Source organism: Pungitius pungitius, chromosome 17 (assembly GCF_949316345.1).
Source record: "Pungitius pungitius chromosome 17, fPunPun2.1, whole genome shotgun sequence".
Lineage (NCBI taxonomy): Eukaryota > Metazoa > Chordata > Actinopteri > Perciformes > Gasterosteidae > Pungitius > Pungitius pungitius.
In genome coordinates, this window is record NC_084916.1 from 15,426,939 (window position 1) to 15,450,755 (window position 23,817).

At 46.8% G+C, this 23,817-nt stretch overlaps 3 protein-coding genes across 3 annotated transcripts; 1 reads left to right on the forward strand and 2 right to left on the reverse strand.

Annotated features, from left to right (window-relative positions):
* Window positions 1-5,469: 5,469 nt before the first annotated feature.
* Window positions 5,470-6,952, reverse strand: tpbga (trophoblast glycoprotein a). The gene is made up of 2 exons (XM_037474599.2): window positions 6,637-6,952; window positions 5,470-6,441 (listed from the first exon to the last, which is right to left on the reverse strand). Exons 1-2 carry the CDS (start codon window positions 6,888-6,890, stop codon window positions 5,592-5,594), a joined length of 1,104 nt encoding a protein of 367 aa, XP_037330496.2. The 5' UTR covers window positions 6,891-6,952; the 3' UTR covers window positions 5,470-5,591.
* A 1,402-nt stretch (window positions 6,953-8,354) lies between these two features.
* On the reverse strand, window positions 8,355-12,242 carry tmem222b (transmembrane protein 222b). The gene is made up of 6 exons (XM_037474727.2): window positions 12,063-12,242; window positions 11,439-11,523; window positions 11,002-11,033; window positions 10,791-10,887; window positions 10,566-10,696; window positions 8,355-10,289 (listed from the first exon to the last, which is right to left on the reverse strand). Exons 1-6 carry the CDS (start codon window positions 12,215-12,217, stop codon window positions 10,202-10,204), a joined length of 588 nt encoding a protein of 195 aa, XP_037330624.2. The 5' UTR covers window positions 12,218-12,242; the 3' UTR covers window positions 8,355-10,201.
* A 5,627-nt stretch (window positions 12,243-17,869) lies between these two features.
* On the forward strand, window positions 17,870-22,125 carry paqr7a (progestin and adipoQ receptor family member VII, a). Its single transcript, XM_037474722.2, has 2 exons — window positions 17,870-18,699; window positions 19,356-22,125. The coding sequence occupies exon 2, from the start codon at window positions 19,375-19,377 to the stop codon at window positions 20,455-20,457; it is 1,083 nt and encodes a 360-aa protein (XP_037330619.1). The 5' UTR covers window positions 17,870-18,699; window positions 19,356-19,374; the 3' UTR covers window positions 20,458-22,125.
* Window positions 22,126-23,817: the final 1,692 nt, after the last annotated feature.

Here is a 23,817-nt window from a genome sequence, read left to right on the forward strand (position 1 = left end):
GTGGGCGGCAGAAAGGAAGCATTTATTGCAACCTGCATTCAATTGCTTCCTAATTAGCAGGTGTCAGCTGTTCCAGTGCTGTTGATTATCTCATTTCCACCCCTTGTGTTTTCCAATCATGTGTTCGTAAAGAAAGAAGTTTGCTATGAAGAGCTTTTTCACACACACTTAACGTAATGAGAGTTAACATTTCTTGGCCACGTTGTTTCTCTGAGGTTTCTCCTGACCTTGAGAAACGCCGTATTAGTCTATTAGTTGTCAACCTTCTCGCTGATGACTTCTGATGCTGAATGGAACCAGGAAGCACCCTGCGGTGATGAAGCAGTCGACCCCAAGTGTGACAAACAGCACGTCAAGACCAGCGCGCTTCCACATTCTGTTTGCAGAATATAAATCGCATACTGAATAAAAATCGTCCCAATCTCCACATCTCATTTCTTTTGAATTGTGTTTGAAACAACCGTGAGGAATGACGAGCAGAATGCACAGTGAGTGTAATACCAGCAGCTTCCTGTACTGTGGCACGCTCCACATGAACACCCCCCCCCACCACACACACGCACACACTCCCTATGAGTCTGGCAGGTGTGAATCTTCTCCCCAGACTGTTCTCGTTCAATCTGTCACGCTGTCCTACTTTCTCCAAGAACGGCACCGCTGCCTCGACGCAGCTTTATTGAAAATGCCGCATGAATCGCATTTGTCCTCTTTTTGGGCACTTGAGCGTTCGGTATATGTTCTCGCGGACGTCCCGTGTGAGTCACCTCGCAAGTAACGCAACGAACAAGCCGTGACACAACATGCAGAACTCCATGTCTGCCTACCGGATTTTGGAGGATGGGGCTGATGGACACCCGCCTCTTTTTTGGCCTCTGCTCCGAAAATGGCACACCCGTGATAAAAAGTGTAGCAACTACTTTGTCTATTTGTACAACGGATGTGTGTGTGTGGGGGTAAAGGGGAACCCGTGTAAGTGCTACAACGTATAAAAATATATCAATATCATGGTACTGGTTCTGACCTGGTTCTGGCTTGTTTCTCATTTGGACTGGCACCCATTCTATATCAGTACCTTTATTACAGGACCTCCTGCAGTGACCCAGGAACGCACTCCGGCCTTTAGTCACACTTCTCAACACCTTCCCAGTGTCAGACCCTACGAGTCGATGGGCCGGTCCTCGGATGTCAGCCACAATGTATCTATTCCCATAAGAGATGGAACGGTGACTGAACTTTACAATGGTTTGTGAAGTTAAAAGACGGTCAGCAGGTGGTGTCTCTGATCGGACCCTTTGGCCTCTCGGACTCGGACCCTTTGGCCTCAGCTCCCCTGTCGGGTGTGTGCCGCCGGCCTCCCTCCCGCTCCGGCATCTGGTCCGGCACGAAGGCATTAATAATGAGCTTGTGTCTCTGCTCCACACCCCACCCCCCCCCTCCCCCGACCCCACCCCCCCCTGTTCCCCGGGAAGGCGAGAGGTCAAACTACCTGCGGAGAGTTCACACCCGACACGATGAGCAGCGTGAGGATCTGTCTCTTTGCACCTCAGTTCCTACCTTAAGTCTGCTCTGTTATTTCTGTTATTTCTGTTCCACTTGAAGGCAGAATAAGCAGCATTTTATATATCTTAGTGTTTAAAGCCTTGGCGTTTGTGTGTTTGTGGGTCAAAGTTGGCCTCCAACATGGACCGGAAATTTTAAAAAAGTTGACATATCACCGCATTTGCCATTATTATAAAAACAGTAAAAGTGACTTGAAGTCATGAAGTCTGTCATGAAACCTGTGACCTGTCAATCACTGGGTAGCCACGCCCTTAAAATATACGTCGCTTTGTTGTCTATTTTATGGACCATTATTTGTTAATTAAAGAAGAATTGAAGCTAGCTATGTTTACAATGTTTAAATCAATGGAGAAGTAGAACCGTGGCTTTAAAATGTCCATTTAATGTCTTTCACTGGACTAAACTAACTAGACTAAATAGTGGAGGAAAACCATAATCCCGCCATGAAAGAAGTCATTGCATACTAACTATTGAAGGGGCTTTCTGTTTAAAAGCACTTCATGTAAAATCCAAGTTTGACATCGACACACACTCATTGTATTTGTCTCGCTCACTGCCGAACCACAAAAGCCAACTCATTGATCCCCTGAGAAGATGATGGAGTGAGCCGAGTGTGATTCTTTAAAACAGATCAAGGTCATTTGTAATCAACCTATTGCTTTTCTCCGAGATGAACACATGAGGGGCTCATTAATAAATCCCCTTCCTCGCCACGACCAATCGATGCGCGCGTCCGCTGTCCATGGCTGCAATTCATCTTTACGCTTTGCTCCGGAGATCGTAAAGCATCGTGACCTTTTCTTTCCAGCTGGGCGAACGAGGAGGCGGTGGAGGGGGGGGGGGCGGGGGTGGGTTAGGGGTCACGGGGGGGGGGGGGGGGGGGTCACAAGCGTCTCTCCAATCGAAGCCAACAAAACAAAAACCTCCCCAAGGGCCGCGCGGACGCAGAGACGCGGAGCTCACCGAGGCGTCAGGGAGGCCGCAAGAGGGGGGAGGTCAGGGAGGGGGGGGGGGGGGGGGGGGGGGGGGTCGGGTCGGGGGGTGTAATGCCTGGCAGAGCCGTGCTGTTGCTGTGTTTACAGTTGCAGTCAGATGGGAGATCAATGGAGGAGCGGTGCTGGAGACCTCGGGGGGGGGGGGGGGGGGGGTGGTGGGGGGGCGCTTTGTTGCACACGAGCTCTTCATTCAGAAGAGACTCTGTGGAGAGCATTTGTTTCCCATTTAGGCAGCGAGAGATTGTACAATGAGATGAAAATCAGTCCCATTTGCACTTTGAGTTTTTACCGAAATGCAATTTAAATTTGTCATCTTTTCTTCACCTGATTGAACTCTTTCGGGACATAATTGTGGTTAATTACTTAACATCTTTTTGGGGGGGGTATTACATTGAAAAGTGCTTAACTTTTCAGTTGATGTTTCAAACAAACACCTGGATCCAGGGTCCTTTGTGAGCTGCTGCCCTTCACGGAGGAGTTAAGGTCGGGGCCACTTGGTTTGGGTCAGAACGGAGAGTTGAGCCGGATGCACCAACTCCTCCTCGCCACCTTCCTCTTGGGGCGAACCCAATCAGTCACGCAGCAGCAGAACAATGGGCCGAACCCCCGCTGGAACCGAGCCGAACAGGGCCGAAAGGAATTCACCGAGCCCCAAAATGAGGATGAGAAAGACACGGGAGACTGGACTGTGGTTTACAGTAAAATCAGAACCTATCAGATGACTTCGTAGTGATGTATGAATGTGAATGATGACACGTGTCCTCAGTTCAGAGAGAGAGAGACAGAGGCGGGTTTGTCGTGTCGTGTCGTCATGCCGCTGACTGTTTGTGCTCTCTCTCTTTTTTTCTTTCAAGGTCTTCAATTCCTTACAGATGTGGTGGTTCACTTCTGAGGGATGTTCCCTAATCATGGCCATTAAAACCCATGCGTCGGTGCCAAGATGTTCCCGGAGGGACATGTTGAAGAATCCGAGTTTGGCCTCTTTGCGCCGGATGGACCCAGATGCTGCGGCAGCATTAAAGGCCTCCTCGAGAGAGAGAAACAGGATGTCACGAACAGAGGAAGGAAAGTCGAAAATAAAAGAGGCGACCATTTAATCTGATGTGTGAAACGCACAGTCTGAAGGAACGCTGTAATTGGAGCCACCTCTCTCTCTCTCTCTCTCTCTCTCTCTCTGTTTTTTAACAAGCGCCAGGGAGTAATGGAGAAGGTCTGGATGCATTTTGTTGGGTTCCTCTCTTTTTATTGCCCCCCCCCCCCCCCCCCCCCCCCCGCTGAGACGATCTACAGCAAACACACCATATATCTTTCAAACAGGCAGACTCATAAAAAGACAGGAAAGGCATTGGTCCCAATCCACACTTTAATGAGCCACAAATGGAAGTAATGACACCCAGGGAATAATCTTTCTTCCTCTCGCTGCTCCAACGGTTGGAACCAGTAACGCGGGGAGACGGGGTGGGGGGGTGGGGGGGCGGAGGGCTCGTCCCGGGACCTTCTCCCGCGGGCAATTACTGAGAATGATGCCGCTTGCTTTAACAATAGCTGGATGAGAGCGCTTCAGTTCGCCATCGCGCCCCGAGGCCCTATTATGCGGCGGCACGATGGCGGCCTGCGGCGGGAGGACGGGCATCACGAGGCACCGGGAAACAAAGCTCACTTGAGGCGTCTCGCCGGGAGGGGGGGGGGGGAACCTCGATTGTTTTCTCCTCAGCAAACGACCGGCTGGAATGACGAATGATTGAGTCAAGAGTCGAGGCTGAATGAGTGTCCAGGCATTTGGATTTCAGAGCTTTATTTTTGTCATCACACAGTGCAGTAAAAAAAAAAAACGGCTCGATGTTCTGAACATTTCTGGATCAGTTTGGGACGACAGGACGAAGACGCTGCCTGAACCTCTGGGAAGCTGGTGGAGGTTCCGGATACATCGGACACTTCAACTCTGTCTCACTTCATCATAAGGATCACATCATAAGGCCACATGTAGTCATTTAGAGACACATGTGGCATTTGCACAAGGAGGACTACATCGCTTTTTTTTCTCTCCAGAATTCATGCAGGTTATGATTTGATTGACTTTGAACATGCGTTTAAAATGTAAGTCTTAGATTGGACCAATAAATACATTCATTGAGCTACACCTCTGGATTTCAGTGAGGAATTGCTCCTAGAAAACAACTTTTAAACTTTTTTATTGGCGTAGCCCCCAAAAAGCATAAAAAGGTATAGAAGAAGAAAAAAAAGGTTACGAACATGGTCTCTGGTTTCATGAGGCGTCTCTGGTCAGAGTAGCTGCTGAAGGAAACAAAGTAGCTGGTGTTTCAGAATCATCGGTGGAAAAAAAAAGAAGAAAAAAAACCCTAAACAGAAAAACGTGGAGAGCCTTTTCTTTCAAAGAGCCTCGAGAGCGGCTGTTGTCTTTAAGGAGGGGGCGAGTGTGAGTGTGTGTGTGGGGGGGGTCTTTCAGTGGCCTCAGCACAAGACTGGTTCTCATCATTTTGACAATAAAACTCAAAAGCAGTTGAAACAAAGCAACGGTTCACAGGAAGAAAAAATAAATAAAAATAAATGAGGGGACTGGGAGATTTCCGCTGTTCTGCACCAAAATGCCCCCCCCCCCCTCCCCACCCCAACCAACCCCTTTAAATCCAACAGCCAAAAAGAGGAGCAGAGTGGTGGAGACTTAAAGCTTGGGGGGGGGGGGGGGGTTAACTCCTCTGTGGCCCCCCCGGGGGCCGAGGGCCGCCGCAGGGACCAAAGGCTTTGAAATAGTTCAAAGATGAATGAGTGATTGTGCTTTAGATTCCCAGAGGTTCGTCGGTGGAGTGTCGGGGGGGGTGGGGGGGGGGGGGGGGTTTATTGCAGCGTTTTGTTGCTTTCCTTTTCTCTCTTACGAGCTACACGAGCGACCAGGCTGGAAGACCACTAACGCTAGTGTGCGTGTACACATTCACAGACAAAAATCCGTACACTTTCTACACGCCTGCCACTGACGAACGCCTTAGAAAAAGAGTCGGGAGAAGGTGCCCCCGGAGGTCAGGCGTCGGCGCTGGAGGAGACCTGCGATAACCTCGGGTCGGAGTCGCCCTCGAAGCGGTAGTGGTACCCGTCCCACAGCTCCCGGCCGGCCTCCCGCATTTCGTTGACGCGCTTCTTGATGCCCTTGCGGTTGAGATAGAGCACGAAGAGGAAGACGAGCCCAATGAAGCCCAGGACCAGACCCAGGAAGACGTAGGAGGTCTGCAGAGCCAGGTCGGCGCCGGCACCCCACTGGCGGCACCCCAGGGTCAGCGAGCCCACGGCCAGCATGGACGTGTTCCTCATGGCGGCGGGGAAGGCGCACACGAGGCCGTCGGCGTCGCCGACGCGCCCCTGCGACCGGTTGAGCCACAGGGCGAAGGGTTCGATCCCGCAGGAACACGTGAAGGGGTTCTGCCCCAGCAGGAGGTCCGCGGCGCGCAGAGAGTCCAGCTCACGCAGACCCTCCTCGGGCACCGTCTTGAGGGCGTTGAGGGTCAGGTCGAGCTCCTCCAGGCGCTCCAGACCCGAGAAGGTGGAGTTGTGGATGGCCACGAGGGAGTTGTTGGAGAGCTGCAGGCGCCGCAGGCCCCCGAGGCGGGAGAAGATGCGCGAGGGCAGGAAGACGAGGCCGTTGTGAGAGAGGTCCAGTCCCGTCAGGCTCCCCAGGGAGCTCCAGCGGAGAGACGTGGCCAGGTCCGTCACCGACGAGTGGTTGTAGAGGGCCCGGCTCAGGTTCAGCTCCCGCAGGGACTGGTTGTGCGCGCTGAAGGCCTCGGGGTGGATGAGCGCCAGCTGGTTGTTGCTCAGGTCCAGGGAGCGGAGGGCGCGGAGGCCGGCGAAGGTGTTGGACTCCACCTCGGAGATTCTGGATTGGAGGAGAGCCACGAGACGCGCCGTTCACGGTTTCAGATCGGGTAGAGAAGCAAAGAGAATTAAAGAGTTTAAAAAGACACGACAAATGAAGCCAAAATGATGAAACTGCCCGAGCTGCTAAAATAAAACACACGCAATGAAACCAATGAAACCATCTCCCAGGAGCCCCGGTCAGAGTCTCGGTTACCTGTTGTTGCTCAGAGACAAGTTGGTCACATTGTCCAACCCTCTGAACGACTCCGGACCCACGCGACCGATCTGGTTCCCGGTTATGAAGAGGTTCCGCGTGTACCCGGGGATCCCGGTCGGGACGCTGCGCAGGTCCCTGGAGACGCACTTGACGGTGTGAGCCGCCTCGGAGCACTCGCAGCGCGGGGGGCACGGCGCGTAAACGGAGCCGAGCAGCGCGCACACAACGACGCGCCGCGCCAAATCCAGCATGTTGGGAGAGGGAGACGCGCGCGGGTCCGAGTGCGAAGATCGAGGGCGAAGGGGAGAAAACGAGTAAGTTGGGAGGGAGGGGAGGGGGGGGGGGGAAGTCGGGTAACTGAAAGAATCAGCTCCTCCGAGACAGAGCGATCCTGCGGTGTCCCGGCTGGGAATGCGGCTTCAACTCTGCATCTCTGCGGAAAGTGTGGCCGGGAGGCTGGGTGTGATCTCCGTGAGAACAAAGCCGGGGGGGCGGGGGTGGGGGGGCTGTTGGATTCCTTTTGCCGGAGCAAAGCGGGGCCGTCGCTTCTTCTCCAACAATGAAGTTAAAAGGACCATCGCCCGGTGCGATGATATGCGGGGAGGGGCTTCGCTTCCACCCCCCGCCCCCCCGCTCCCTCCTCCTCCTCCTCCTCCTCCTCCGTCCGGATCCACCTCTCAAGCCTCGACTGGGCCGAGACGCTGCGGCCAAAGTGGTTCTCGGCTCCACGTGACGCGACGATCTTTAGCACCATGGTTTGAAAAAAAAAAAAATCAAATAAAACGAGTCTGCTTCAATCATTTTGTTGTTGTTCTATTCATGTCCCTGGTGATTCCCACCTACCAGGTGGTATGCTAAATGGGGGGGGGGGGGGCACTGGTGTTTGGGGGCCAGACTGAAGCCTTTGATCTTCCTCTTTTTTTTAACGCTGTGATGCTCTGCAGGACAACAGCCGCTGAGGGGGGGAGTATCAGAGTATCAAAGCCGGGAAGGGTTCCCTTCCTCGATGTTTATTCTGACAGCTTATAATGATTAGTACAGGAATCACATTGGAGTTTATTTATAGAAACATCAGGAGGGGAGGGGGGGGGGGGTCCTTTTATGGCTCAGAGAACTTTGAAGCCCCAACAAGATCCCTCCTGACAGCCTCCATGAAACATTTAATAAACGGATATTCAAGTAAAAAAAGAAAAACAGCCACAAAGAAATCTCCACCTTTATTTGTATTATAGCTGTAAGTGCTAAACACATTCAAGATGAGCATTCCCAAAATTCCTGGTGGGCTGTGTGGTCTGCAGCATTAAAGAGGCCGGTGTACATATGGACGGTGGCGCTGATAATAGCGTCCCGGTGGTCTTTTGTCCACTCGATCCACAGGTCTCCACATTCCTGGAGCTGGCTCTTGGATACGAGGCTCCGCAGCAGGAAACATTTAAAACCATTCAAAATGATCTGAAACGTCATTTAGCCTTCATGCACTCCGTTAAGAGGGACCGCTATACATACTATTTGCATTTCTGCTCCTAAAATCTACACATTTTAGTATCCAATGCAGTAATAATGACAATGATTCATTCATTCATTCATTCCCTCTCATCGCTCAAACTGTAATGAACGAGCCGTTTCACTAAAGAAAACAAATCAAGCAGTTTGTCTCCCATTTCACAACATTTAGAGCAATTTGCAGAGAACCAGAAGGGGTTTTCATGTCTCCCTTTCTATTTTTTTTTTACACATCCACATTCTCCAAGTCTGGACAGAGACGCAAAGGGTCTTCGGGCATATTGAGCATTTTTATTTTAAACACATGCTGCTTTTAGTTCCATCACTCACAAGGCAGTCTGTTTGCCTCCATTTAATGTCTGACATCATAATTCACTGAGAGATCTTCGGGGAGGAAATATTTACAATAAAATTCGATTAGCACTTCAAAAGTTACTCGTTAAAGTTACCAGTGACTAGGCATTAAATATTTTGTATACAGAACGCACTGTTCTGTATCCTCCGTTTCTTTACCCATTTCCTGCATTAATTGCTCTGAGAAAACGACTCCGATTTTGTAGCTAAACTCAGAACATCAGTCATCAAATCAACTTTAACCGGCCCGTTACAGTGTGACGTATTATGTACGCTCGCGGAGTAAAGAGAACGACACCCTAAAATGATAAATCAGTAGATCGAGCCATCGAGTTTGAAACGTTTATGAAGAGCACCTGGTGTAATGCAGGAAAATGCACATCAGATATCTACAGGCAACATGGGTGAGACTCGCACAAGAGGCCGCAGAATAGCGGCTTTCAACAGAGGCCCGATGGAGGAGAGCAAAGTCTAGAAAAAACGGCAGCGGTTGCCCTGAAAGTCAAGAGCCTCCATGCAGAAAATAAAAAAAACAGTTTCATCTATGAAAACACACTTAAATGAAATCTAATGTGTCGGCCGCTATGTATCAAAAGCTATCAAAGAGCGCTGACAGACGACTCTGATCTGTAGATGAGGAGAACAGCAGGAGCCAAGCTGGAGGGGGGGGGGGGGGGGCGCTGAGGATATTCAACAAGGGGTTGGCGAGTGTGAAAAACCTGAGGATCCTGACTACCTGCTGCTCGGAACAAAAGGGGGGGGCTCAACACTTTCTGTTGGGACTCCAAACAACCGAAGGGATTGGAATCTGCTCACGGCAGCCATGGCAACGGATTGAGAGCAACAACAATCAGTGGGAATCAAAGTTGCTCTTAAATACGTGGCAAAAATGAAGGGACACGAGAGGGCTGCGTGAAAGGTGGTGTTTAGGCACTGAGTCTCCTTCCCTTAAAGTCTCTCTCTCTCTCGAGTTGATCGAACTGATCAGACCGGCTTTCATAACCCTGACATCAACCGGCCTTCAGGTCGCCCACCAATGAAGTTCTCCACATAAAAAGAAAAACTAAATTAGATGTACAAAGACACAGTTTGAGTTGGTCTCCCAAAAGTTGGGCGATTCTGTTCCTGTATTTTTCACAACATTCATTGAGGTGATCTGTAGTTAAAACATTTTCTGTAAACTTCTTAAAAGTAGTACCATGAGGTGATACGTGGAATGCATGTACAACAGACCTTTTAAGAAGGCTTTTAAGAACATGCACAGAAATACAAACAGCTGTGGCATGTTTAGCTTTAAGAGGCAGGACTGTAGAAGAGCCACAGCACTTCAAGCACGAAATGCAATAAACTCCCTAGAAAGGCATCCAATTGATTTAACATGTTTGTGCTCCCCAGTATAAAAATGGCATCCTTGAAGTAAAAGTAAAGTTTAAAAAAAAAAAAGGTCAGAAATATCTGAAAGCAAGGCATGAACACGTCCCCCTGTGAGACTTCGGCTACGCGCGTCCCTGCGCTCTACAATCAAAGCAGCGACACAACGTGCGCGTCTGAATGATCACAATCCATCAGGTGAGTCCCGGTAGTTGTGGGCAGTTGGGTCACGTCCCTCCACATCAACGATGCCCGCTTCCCACCAAGAAACCAGCGCCTGAAAGGTTCGAGCCCAACATCCGACTCCCGCTGTGCCCTTCACCCGGCTCCCGGGTCACCGCAGGTTGAGGGCCAGGGTCACTGTGAGGATGATGCCCATCAGCATCAGGAAAGGCAGCCAGGTCTTCAGGAAGCCTGCACAGCTGGATGAGTCCCGAGGACCCAGCACAGAGAAGAGAGAGAGAGAGACGGATGAAGGAAGGTGTGGAGAATAGACTAATCAATTATGGCTTTTTGCCGGTTACACTTGTTTTCTTCTTGTTTTCCCAGAGCACATTTTGTCTGTGGACCCTCTGGCGTATTAGAGACTACAGAAATGCAGAAATGTTTCAGCTTTGTGCCCACAGTCTACATCCGGTGAGCAAGACTCCTCCGGCCCAAACTCCAGTTTTCAGAGACCCGACATGTTCCCGTCTTACCTCACGTGTTTCCCATGGATCAGAGCAAGGAGGCAGAGGTTGACCATGTTCCACGACGTGCTGTTTTCATACCTCATCAGGTTCAGAGCCATGGCGACATGCGAGTGACAGTTGTCGCAGCAGAGGTTGTGCTTCGGGAAAGACAAGAGTAGAAATCATTCCTGGAGTTCTCCCCTTTCATTAAGTAAATAAATAAAAGACCTGCCCACAAGTGCCCTTGTTTACCATCCTGTGCTTGTACTCCTCTGAAGCATCGTGCACCGCTGTGTCCCAGGCATTGGAGCCGCTAGCGTGGACTTTGCTGACGTCGAGTATCCAGTACCTAAAGTCAGAGAGAGGGAACAAATATTAAAGAGTAAACAGTTGTTTCTGACCTTTTCTCTAAAGCCACATGTTCAATAAAAGACCAATTTAACTAAACCTTTCATATACTCACTTTGTTGGTTTTCCAAAAGCCATATTGTCCTCCTGCAAAAAGAGAGAAAGTGTTTGTCGTTTAGTTTAGTTAAGATGGTCTAATTGTATGCCCTTTTTATTACTATGATAAAAACATTAACTCCAGACCAGTGTTAATTATTTGCAGGTAAACATGTAGAGCAGCCGTTTGAAAGATATAACTCCAAGATACAAGTGGCGTTGATACATTTCATGACGTTAACATTGGAAGTGACTCTACAACTAACTTGCTTTGAGCTAAAGGGATGCATTAAATCATACATTTATTACTTGTTTAAAAGAATTTAAGCTGAAACCTGTGCATTATCTGACATTCATTGTGCTAAAGTAGCACTGTGCTCTAATATATATATATATATATATATATATGGTCAGATAGAGGCCATAATGTGCTGTAGCACCACGGTCATTACTCACAGAGACAAAGTAAGGTCCAGCAAAGTCCCGGATGACACCAGTGGAAGTGCAGATTCCCATGTGGCCAATGAAGGGCACCAGCCATCTGAAGACAGGTCATTACGCAACACAAGTCTTTAGCTCAAGGGGCAAGGCCCTCACAAGACATGAGTAAGACGTATACAGCACTCATTGAGCTCATGGTAAAACAAACTTTTTACCTTGTTCAAAAATTCTAACTGATCATTCTACAGTTTCATGTCCTCGCTTCTCTGCATCAATTATTCCTGAATTATTCCCGTTTTTAGACTTTCGTCATGTCAGCAGTAAGACATTAGAAAACAGACGATGGAAGGAAATGTGGCAAAACATTATTTCCTACACGAGGAAAAAACTGCCTTAATATCGACAGTTCACTTTTGACACTCTCTACACATGAAGTCACTTTGTGATGTTTTCTTCTGGCGTCTCGGTGTAACTTACATGCCACTAAATGACTTTGAATGAACGCGACTCTTGCTAGCAGCGGGAGGACGGTTGTTTACGTTAGCTCGCGCTAGCTGACGGCAGCTAACGTTGAGCTAACGGAGCCGTCACTTCGTCCCGGAGTGTTCCGGTGTCGCTTTCAAGACGGCGGTAACTCACGACAGCATGGGGATGGGTGTCCACACGACGCAGTAGGGAAAGCGACCGCTCTCCGGGTCAATCTTCTCGGACGCTATGCGGTAGTTCTTCATGGTGTCTTTTTCGACAACATCCGCCATCACCAACAGCGGGAAATGAAGCTCAACTTGTCTCATTGACAGCTTGGGTCAAGTCGCCAGAATTACAAAACCGGAAATTCGGAGAGGTTAGCCTCAAAATAAGATCCGAGTGGCGCTAAGTAGAGGGATACGTGCCTCTGTGCACTAATAAAATTAAATATTCAGAAGAGGCGTAACATTTGAGACGAATAATATGTTTAAAAAAGTAGATTATTTGGCAAATCAAATAATAATATAATACACCGAAGGCCAGTGTGTGCTTTACTTTGAAAGGTAGAGTCGCGGCTGCTTTGTTTTTCCTGTTTGTAGTCCATGGCAGCAGAAGCAACTTCCGGGATCTATGGAAGCCTTCACGAGGGATGTATCAGTGAAAGTCCTATAAAACCTTTGTCAAACAAGTAATTTGCTTCGATTAACACACAGAACAAAGCAAATACTTATTTCTCAGTTTTCAAAAGTTAATTTCACACACGTTTTAATGACCTTTCGTCAAAATAATTAATTAAAATCAATGAGTAAAAACACATTATTATGTTTAAAGTGCTGTGGTTTTAATTGAATTACTAATCTGAACATGATTTAAAAAATCAACTGAAAATATAGGCTTTACAACATCATCATATTTATTTGATGGATGAATGTTCGAGGAAAAACACAAGAACAACAAGTCACAGTTTAAGGTTCACAATTCCTTAAATATGAGGAATTTTTTTTTTTCAACTATTTGCAAAATGACTATCTTTAGGTCTTGGACTTTTGATAGGAACAGGGTCTTTGGGGAACTGTGATGGACATGTACCTCCTAATTCTGTGATTTTGTCAAACCTCCTACAACTCCCTTCCAAAAAAACCTGCAAATCAATCAAATTAATTAAATGAATTAAAATGTAATTAGTTGCAACCCCTGCTAACTAACCTCATTAACTGTGTGCGTCATGGGTCAATACCCAGAACAGAGGTCAGTGGTTTCAAAACAAGGTTCAACACATTTAGTCCATACCAGGGATGTGGTTAGTATACATTGATTAATATAAATGGATTATGAGACCCATCATGGCAATTTTGAAATACCAATAATGAACTTTTTACTGGCCTTTCAGTGCATATAACAACACATAAAGGGTGGTTATAGCTCTTTTTTTTATCTTCTAGCTTGGGCTATTATGGTTCTTCATCTTCAAAAATGACCGTTATATTTGTAACAATTCTAATTACAACGGGACTGCAATCAATTAATCAAATACTCTGACAAAAAAAAAAAAAAATCTGGTATCTGTGGATGTTCAAGTGGATGGCTGACCTGCCTGTCAACCCACCTGCTCGACATACACGCACTGACTGTGTGTCTTACATGTACGGGCAATATGGGCTAAATATACCTTATATCTATATCTAAATTAAAACAATCCCACTGCATTCAAACTGAAACAAACCTCCCTCAGTAACTGGGCCACGTGGTTTCACGTCCACTTGAAGCATGAATGGTTCATTGTTTGGACATATTTGAATGTATTGCTGTGGATCTGTTGTATACTGTAGTGTGGGGCAATTAAGTAACTTTGGGGACCGCTCAGTCGAATACTTTGTGAACAACAAAGCCCACTTTAGGGTTCAAATTGCATTGCGCAAGGCCTAACGTCGTCATCCAAATGGAATCCCACAAGCACTTTAATGGGACTTCTGTCCGGTTTATTGCGAAAGACCCTCTATTTGACTTCACTCCGGCAACAAAGGCAGCTCTTTCGGTGCGCAGGAGGTGGGAGGCTGCAGCTATCGAAGGAGTTACCCACGACAATGGCGGAGACAAAAAGGCGAGCCCGGGGGATCGGCTGCCGCCCCCCCGGGCTCCCCACTGGGTCCCATTAGATGTGACAGCTGATATATTGTACCACGGGGCGAAAACAAACCACTCAGCAGAAAGGGGCCGACGTTGATAAACGAAAAGGCTGGCCGGGTTCATCCCCGAGTGTTGGGGGGGGGGGGGGGGAGCGCAGGGAATTCTCCCGGCAAAATGCCAGCTCAATATCTGCCTGAGGCGTCCCAATTAGGCCAGAAGATGTGCTGCTTCAGGGACCCGTAGGCCGGCGACGCGCTATCCCCCTTTTCAGGGTTAGGGTGTGAAGAGTTAAATGTCAAGTCTCAATAAAATCCGGGTCTAACTTTCCACTTTTATAAACACGTTAGAGGATGAGAAGTTGTGAGAAAGGTTGTGCAGAAGATGTGGGGGCGGTGTTTACTTGTTGAGGCCCAGAATGAAGGACTGTCCAATCATTTAAAGATTGAAGAAGGTCTTCTGAAGTCCCGAGGACCTGGAGACGACCCTTCAGTTTGTCATTAACCACAACATAGAAGGACCGAGCAACATGCTTGTTTTAGTTTTATGCATGAAAATGTATTAAACCCAGTTCAAGTGTCTGATCCAAGAACTACAAACTAATCTAGTACAATCAGCACATCGCAGAGACTATATCACATATAAATATATATTTATCATATTGTCTAACCCATGCCTAATTTTTGTGTACCTTAATGCTTTTTAAAGTCTGATATGACATGATTTGACATGTGCTTAAGATCAACTTTAAAAATGTTGGTAAAAACTGTAACGGGGGAGTAAGTGATTTAAATTCAAAGTAAATTAAAAAGTGAACTTTCCTCAACATCTTTTTTTTTCTTTTCAGAGTATCAACAAAACATGATCACTGACCATTTTAAAGAAATAGCATAGAAATGAATCATATTTCAAAACCAGAGACAACCAAAAACACCCAAACTTCATTGTTCCTGTACCTGCCCTGCTGGGTATGCTGTAGCAGATTCATTTACATGATTAATTAATTTACCATAACAACAAATAAAACAAAACATGAATACTATTGCTATACTAAACAATGAATAAACTGTACAATTAACTCACAATAGAAAAAAAAGACAATCTAGAACACTCAGTCAAACAAAGCTGTCCATCATTGATAAATCCATTTGGTACATTTAATGTGAAAATACGTCACATTTGACGGAGTCTGAAGGAACAAGATGTTAACAAAAGGAAACATTGCCTCCCTGTGGACGCAATGCAGAGCTGTGTGTGTCTGTGTGTGTGTCTGTGTGGGTGTGTGTGGGTGTGTGTGTGTGGGAGGGGGGGGATTACAACACTGTGTTGTATTTCAACACTAAAGAGTCTCCTTACCGGTAAACAGGTGGAACAAGTGATCTCTCTACGCCTCACCGGAGGCGTCTGAGGTCAAGTGAAAAGAAAACACCCGAAAGCAGGTTTTGATCCACAGAGACTGGATTACACACCGTCGAGGCCTCCATGTAGCCCCCCCCCCCCCCCCCCCCCCCACCCCCCCTCCTCCACTCTCCCATTGTCTATTGTGTAGGTGCACACTGCAGACTACACACTGCAGTGTGTACACACACACAAAAAAAAAGCAAACCTGCCACTGGACTTTGTCTTTTATTGCAACTTCCCTCTTTTTGAGACTATTTACTCTCAACAAATGTCATCGTTCTGTGAGAAGCTGTTTATTAAATCAGTTACACAGACCATGAATAAAAAAACAAAGTACAAGTACATTAAAACAAGCATTTTGTCAAGTGTTAATGTTAGTATATCTATACATTCAGTGTCTCTGTTTCATTCTGCTCATACACTGAATATATTATATAGGTTTTTGGTCTTCATATCTCTGCAGCGAGATTTAAAAAACATCCAAGGTCCGATTCTAGAATTCCTGTCGAAGTTTTGACAAATTGAATCACATTAAAACGTTTCTTACTAAAAATTGTTATTCCTTTTCATTCGTACTTTCTTTAACCAAAATGTACAGTTTTATTTTTGAATCAACATGTAACACTTTTATGTTGATGTATTTATTTGTTATGTTTCCACAGCTGGAAGCCAACGGTCTCTCTTTTGGTAACTGGAATGAAAAAAAGTCAGATTGCTTCATTCCTTTAAATGATTGACAACGTTGTGAAGAATAAAAACTAAAATAACTTTCAATTTCAACTGAGGAAACATATTCTCCTGCCTCGTGTACTTAGATTGGCTAATTGGGCCTGAGCACTTATGCAACTTCCCCCGTAACATTGTTTAAATGATGAAATAACAGAAAACAATTTTCAACAGAGCAAAACTGAGCCATTTAAGGCCTTTATAGCCACAACTATGACTTGGTTCTATTCTGTGTTTTCAATTCAGTGAAATAGTGATGCAAATCAACACAATTGGTGTTACTTAGACACACCCACACACACCCACACACACACACACACACACAGGCCCTGGCTGTGCTCAAGGTGCAGGGGTGAAGAAAAAAAGCAGAAAAGTGTATGTTGGACTCAAAAAACTCGCTCAATCCATCAAACTGCAGCGGCGTAGAAGACTGATGTCGAATATTAAAAGAAAACAGCGTAGTCCTCAGACAGGAAATGAAATGATTGAGGAAGTGAGTGTGGTGAGCAACAGGAAGTGTGTAAATATAAGTTAAACTGATAACTGGAGGGAGAGAGGGAGTGTGAGTGTGTGTGTGTGTGTGTGTTTATGATAAGTTACAGATGTAATATCCAGACCTGTCAAGAGGAGGAAAGCTACTGCTGTAGTGACATCACCCCCCCCCTCAGATGTCCACAGGTTCCTCGTCCCCGGGACGCTTTCTGTCATCAACCAGGAGCCTAAATCTGCTGAGGGGAACAGGGACCATCGGGGGGGGGGGGGGGGGGGGGGGGAAGATGTTTCACATCTGTGGAGCTCCCCCTCCTCCCCCCCCTTCCTCGTCTTGTCCTCCTTTAAGTATACACACCCTCACAGAAAGTATACACACCCTCACAAAAATGCAAACAATGGTTCTGTCTGTGTTAAAGGTGCAGTGTGTGTGTTTGTGTTGGCTTGGTCTCCGTGGGGAGCGGGTTCTTCACGGAGGGCCTCTCAGGGAAAACACGGAATGCTTCCAAAGGCCTCGGAGCCGGGCGTCGGAAGTTTAAAACGGAGCAATCACAGACAAAAGGGAAGATGTCCAAAAACCCCGCATTGTTGGATTCTGGACGCGCTGTCGTCTTTAAAAGGTCGAACTGGGTCTACGTAGAAATGTGTAAACTGGAGGGTTTGTACTCAGAAGAAGTCAAACAACAGGCACCAGTCGGACTACTGCTCGCCTTTAGAATATTTTCCCAAACCCTTTAAAAACGGAGAGCTTAAACCCTTGAAGCAATATTTAAGGCGATAGAAATAAAAATAGTCACACTCACAAAGGCCAAAAAAACTGATAGGACTCAAATATTTGAGACAGGAGCAAAGGCATTATCAGTTTAAAGGTTTCACCTGCAAACAAAAGCCTTCGGCCAGACACGAACATCCGGGGGCACTCTTTCTTTTTTTTCCACTTTTTCTTCTTTTTGTCATTTAAAAAGTGCTTTGTTTTAAAGTTCTTTTTCTATTGCCGCCATTTCATTTGCCTCAAACAGCAGAAATGTTTTTTTTTCTTCACGAAAGCTTCAGACGTGTCCTCACATGCCTCCAGCGACACACCTGAATAAATGTGTAAAGTTTGATAAGTACTTTGATTGTTGGAGTACTTCAGATCAAAGTCCACGTGGACTTTTGCTGGACTGCATGATACCGTTTTATCAGGTTTGTGTGAAGCAGATTTATGGATAAAGAATGTTCCACACAGCCTGTATGCCTCTCTCTCGGAATTCTTTTTTTTTTTTTTTAGAAAGCACCTTCCTCTTGATTCAGCCAGTGACTGGAAAGTTACAAGCACGGCGTGATTTCCGTTACCAGTTTTCAGAATAAAACACCTCATATTTAATTACCAGTCATGCTCCACTTAATCAGACAAACCATCAAGTTAATACAGATTTGGTGTATAAACTATATTTTATTACTATTTATATTATTTGACATCTGGACCACTAATATATATTTACATATACTCGTATGCAGTAATATGTCACAATTAAAATTGTTGATATTCATTCTTTGTACTTTTTATTTGTATGCTTATATGAATAAATAAATAAAAAGTGGATCTTATTTGCAGATAAAGTCACTTTGAATTGGATTGATTACCCATAGACATCTACAACAAACAAAATCTGTATGCCAGCGCATGCAAATAGTGGATTGATTTGAAATATCTAATGTATTTAGAGTATTTCATTTTGTATTCATTCACAAGACTATTTAAAAACAATAAACTAAATCTGCTGTTTCATTGTTGTCATGACAGTCTGTAATTGCAATGCCCACGATTCCTTCTTAACGTTCCATTATTTGACCCATAATAACATTTTAATTTATTCCAGATCCGACAAGAATTTCAGAATCATTTTACTTGTACGTTTTCATCAGTCGACTTCCGGCGGTGTGTGACGGTCGTCAGCTTGATGCGACCCGCTCGCTTTCAGAACGTTTCAGTCCGTTGAAAGGTCTCTGCCGGGAGGAGGAGGAGGAGGACGACGAGGTCATTTCCACCACGGGGTCTCTGAAGGACACAAGGAATCACCACAAGGTGGGTGAATAGTCCGCAAATGGGTCACCTGGCGCAACGATGCGCGCGCTAGATCTAAAAAAAAAAAAAAGTTGCAGAACTTTAGTGAAGCGCTTCAGTCCCTTTCTCTCTCTCTTTTTTTTTCTTCTTCTTTTTCTTGCCGCGTTCACACGCTCTTCGGTTAATTAAACCCGACTCGGCTCAGTGAACTCACACGAAGTCCCTCTGATTGGGGGGGGGGGGGGGGGTGTTCTCTGTTGAAGGCTCAACTTCAACATTTAACCCGCTGCGTGTTTCAGCCGGAGAGGGGAGAGGCTGAGTCGCCGCGGGGTAAGGGAGCGCCTTCAGCCCGCTCCCTTCTCTCTCCCGAACCGGCACACTTTAACCATCGGGGGCTCCTCGTTACGCAATACCAGCCAGAGGATTGTGTTAAGGCTCCAAAGCATGACATGCACGTCCAAAATGTAGATTCAGTGAGGAGACTCAAGTCTGTATTAAAAACAGTGACAATTCTGCTCAGTACTCTAATGGTCTGTGACCCTCATTAACTTGAGTTAACGGTGTCTAACTTCCAGGATGTGAAACAAACAAACCACCACTAATGCATGCATGGCACGCATTCAACAACAACCAACAGTTCATTTTAGCGGGTTCTCCACTCCTTCAAATCTCTGCAGGAACCCAGCGGGCGTCTCCATGGCGACCATCGTGATGGAGAGCATCGGGCGGGTGTTCATCAGCCTGCAGCAGATCAGGGGGGTCCCCCGGATGCTGACCGAGGCCGCCCCCTCCATGCCCGGCACCGTGCGCGACACCGACGTGCCGTACTACTTCAGGGAGCGCTACGTGTGCGGCGGCTACCGACCGCTCCACCAAAACTGGCGCTACTACTTCCTGTCTCTGTTCCAGCGCCACAACGAGACCATCAACGTGTGGACCCACCTGCTGGCGTTCGTGGTCATCCTGGTGAAGCTGCGCCACCTCGCCGAGAGCGTGGACTTCGCCGGCGACCCCCACTCGTGGCCCCTGATGATCCTCGTCGTGTCCTCGCTGACCTACTCGGCGTTCAGCGCGGCGGCCCACCTGCTGGGGGGCAAGTCGGAGCTGTGCCACTACGTCTTCTACTTCCTGGACTACGTCGGCGTGGCGCAGTACCAGTACGGCAGCGCCATCGTTCACTTCTACTACGCCGTGGACGAGGGCTTGCACGGACACGTGCGCGGGGTCTTCATGCCGGCCGCCGCCGTCCTCAGCTGCCTGTCGTGCCTGGGATGCTGCTACGGCAAGTACTGCAACCACAGCCTGCCCCCGTGGGTGCGTAAAGTGTGCCAGGTGGTGCCCTCGGCGATCGCGTACGCGTGGGACAGCAGCCCCGTGGCCAAACGGATCGCGTGGTGGTGCGCGGCCGGCGGCGGCGGCGACGGCGACGACGACCCCGCCATCGCCTTCCACTTCGGCCAGTTCGGCTTCTTCCTCGGCTGCTCCGTCTTCTTCACCTTCCCCGTGCTGGAGCGCTGCTTCCCCGGGCGGTGCAACTTCGTGGGGCAGAGCCACCAGATGTTCCACGTGTTCCTGTCCTGCTGCACGCTGTGTCAGATCCACGCGTCCCACCTGGACTACGCGGCCCGCCGCGAGCTGTACTCGCGCCTGCACGGCAGCGGCGAAGCCGGCGTGTTCGCGGGCCTTTACGCGGCCACCCTGGCGTCGTGCGCGCTCATCGCCGCCCTCATGCTGAGGAGAGTGAAGCGCGTGCTCGACGCCGACGCCAAGTCCAAGTGACGCGTGAGAGATGTTGGAGGAGCCTCCATGTGCCTTAATTCTTTCTTCCAGAAGAGCTGCTTTGGTAGAAGAGGAACAAATTGCACAGTTGAATGCTGCTGTCTGGACTTTGGATGTAGATCACAGGGATTCAGGAGGTTAGAGTTTGTATTTTGGTACCAATTTGTGTAAGAATTTGTCCATGAATCAGCATATAACTTTTTCTAAAATAGAATTCATAAAATCTTGCGTATTACGTATCAGAATTTGCACATTCATATTGAAATATATTGGAATTTGGTTGTTCCTGTTGTTTTCATATTTCACCCAAACTATTGGGCTTATTTTGAAATCTATGATCAAAGAAGTGGCTTAAAAATAATGTGGCCTTCTCGATGGAACTTCAGACACTTTAATGTAGAAACAAAGATTTTCCCACTTTACAGTAAAACACGCATTTGGGGCCAAGTCAATTGTTTCCTTATTTTATGCAAAGTTTGGCCTAAAGTTGCTGCTGAGTATCTCCTTGTGATTGTAACGGTTCCCCTGAATGCCAACATTAATGGCATTTATTTAGCTTTAGAAGTTAAGTTGTGCATTTATATGTTAAAAAAAAAAGATGTTTTCACTGCCAGATTAAAAACTGTTTTTTTTTAACACTTCCTAATACTCGTAGATACACTGCCTTTAACAAAGCTGGATATTTTGTTATGAGGGATCTTATTTATAATGAAGGCTTAATAATGAACATGAGTACACCCGTGTAGACTGATTTGTATTGTTTATATTCAGATCTCAGTGATCACTGTATTATTGGGAATCGTCACAGTGTCTTTTTGCACCATGAGGGAAAAAGTAACGTAGATGATACATGAGCGTACTAAGACAAAGGTGTCGTGAGATACTAATAAATACTACTGACTAGGACGTAAACTCGTGGGATCTATCAAACATCTCTTGAGGACAGACCGTCAGAAATAACCTTATACATTTTTTTACAATTTCTCTTGAGTTTTTTGTGACAATCTTGCTCATCGAAGGACTGTGAGGTTCCAGATGGGGGGGGTGGGGGGGGGGTGGGGAAGGGGGACAATTGGGTGATGTTAATCAGGAGCGCATTGACCTTCCCGCACTGTGCCAGGAGCAACATGTACATGTTGACTTCATTGTTATCTTTAAAGCGTGACACGCAGCCTCCATGACGGAGCACGCTGCTGGTCACCAAACATCTTCTGACCCCAACAGTCAGAAAATACAAGTTAAATGTTGTTTATATTCAGAAGTCTCCATCACTGTGCAGGGTTTAATACAGACATCATTTTGTTAGCACATGGTCCCCGTTGTTTTACATTCACAGACATCCTGGCTCCTTCTGTCAACACGGTCCTTTATTATTATTAACGGGGCGATAAAGTCTTTGGCGTTCAGACTGTTCAGGGACATTTGTAGTTAAAGGGCGTCTCCCCCGAACAGCAACAAGATAAATCCCCCCCCCTCCCACCCCCCCAAAAAAAACATTTATCCAATCGCCAAGAACCTTCGGACCCTCTTTGTTGCCCACGCGATTTATTATTTCCATAAATCTGTGTGCTTGAACTGGCGCCACTAACATCCACGAGTCCTCAGCTCACGACGCGTAACCGCTGAACGTGTCAAAGCATGTGAATAAACGTCAAGTGTTCTACTCTTGCCTCATTTCTTGGTGTGTGATCCGTGACAACAGCCAAAACCAGAAAGCGGGGCCTTTCCAGTAACCGCGAGCCAATCAGAGCAGGGGACGCTCCTGGCTGCCATTCAATTTAAAGATAGAGACATATTTATATGGTTTGAAGGTGATGAGTTTGAATTTATGACTTTTTCTACATGTATAATTCTTTTCACTTATCTCAGCTTCTTGCTTCCAATGGGTCCGTGTAATGTTTTGCTTTATAGTGGTAGAGTGCACTTCTCCCATCAGCAGCGCCCTCTACTGTCTTTAAATTGACATTGTTCCCTGTGTGTGGTGCCACTCACGGTGCCTTCATACCAACGAGCGTATGTCTGATTCCCCCTTTCTGTGGTCGGGATAAATAGGGCGATTTTCAAAGGACAACAGAGTAACGCCATTCTTGCCGATATTAACGTTGGATACTAAAGTACAGATACAAAAAGCCTCCGGAGCCAAACGGTGTCTTTTTTCCATCGTGTCCCTCAATCTGCCCCGAGGGCCCTGAAGTGGCTCCAGATGTTTAGTAACTCCTCCATCGCAGAGGAGGCGACACATTTACACCGTATGTCACATTGTACATTGTACTATTGGACAACGTAGCCCTCAATTGAACTATTAGACGTGTGTTACCATCCAGTGCTCGAATCATGCCACGACCAGCTGTAATTATCAATAATTACAGCTTATATATATATATATATATTTAGGAGGCTGGATGCCACTGCAGAATCCAGTTTGGAATGACAGCACACCTGTATTAGGTGGGCAACTTGACTGTTGTCTATGAGAGTCATTTCCATGTTGGCAGGGAGAGAGGAGGCGGACAGATGCTCCAGCAGCTGGGAGCTTGATTGATTCTCTCCTCTGTAATTGAAAGCTGGTTTTAAAAGGGCAGCCATTTTTTTACGAAATACTTCACAGGTGGTGTTTGATGAACTAATCAAACAACCGGTGATTACAACAAGAGTGGCACAAGTTATTAGTGATACCTTTGTATTTGTTATGCTAAATCCACAATTCAAAAAGTATATGGTGTATTTAAAGGGAAGCCAGAGTGTAGCTGCATTGTAATTTGTCTTTGTCCAGGTTGATATTTGTGATCAGTGATCCTCTAAATCAGAATTTTTCCCCTAAATTGCTGAACCAGTTACTGACCACTTTGATGTCATCAAAGTTATTTAACCCATATGCTCATATTATCATACAAACATGTATTGATTAGTGCAGTTTTAACTTCTTGAAAGGAACCTATTTGTCTCTAATGGGTCTGAACTCTTACGGTTTAGTCCCCACTGTGTTCAGGAGGCTGTGACCTCGGTGGACATGTGGTTCTTCCCATCGACACATGGTGGTGCTTATGGGCTTTTGCTGCGGCGGAGTTTGGGAGAAACCTCTGAAGCACAAGGCTGGAGAGGTTTCTCACAGGGGAGTTAAACACGGAGATGAGTTAAAGAGCATTTCTCTGACATGCGGTCAAACACATTGAATCTGACTCTCCACCTCAACAATCATCAGAAATATAAAGTTTGATTTTAATTTCCAGGTTCTGTGCACATTTAACAAGGATTTTAATGTTTAAAATTAAGCTTTTTTTCACCTAGGACTGCCCCCTTTACATGTAATTGAAGCTGGCACCAAACGGCAAGGAGGCAACTGGAGGCAAGTGGCCCAAT

Excerpts from the sequence above, each read along its gene's own strand:
- tpbga (XM_037474599.2), bottom strand. The coding sequence starts at position 6,890 with ATGCTGGATTTGGCGCGGCGCGTCGTTGTGTGCGCGCTGCTCGGCTCC. Across the intron at positions 6,442-6,636 it reads TTGTCTCTGAGCAACAACAG|AATCTCCGAGGTGGAGTCCA; the intron begins GTAACCGAGACT and ends CCTCCAATCCAG.
- tmem222b (XM_037474727.2), bottom strand. The coding sequence starts at position 12,217 with ATGAGACAAGTTGAGCTTCATTTCCCGCTGTTGGTGATGGCGGATGTT. Across the intron at positions 11,524-12,062 it reads ACACCCATCCCCATGCTGTC|ATGGCTGGTGCCCTTCATTG; the intron begins GTGAGTTACCGC and ends ACCTGTCTTCAG. Across the intron at positions 10,697-10,790 it reads AGGAGTACAAGCACAGGATG|CACAACCTCTGCTGCGACAA; the intron begins GTAAACAAGGGC and ends TCTTTCCCGAAG.
- paqr7a (XM_037474722.2), top strand. The coding sequence starts at position 19,375 with ATGGCGACCATCGTGATGGAGAGCATCGGGCGGGTGTTCATCAGCCTG.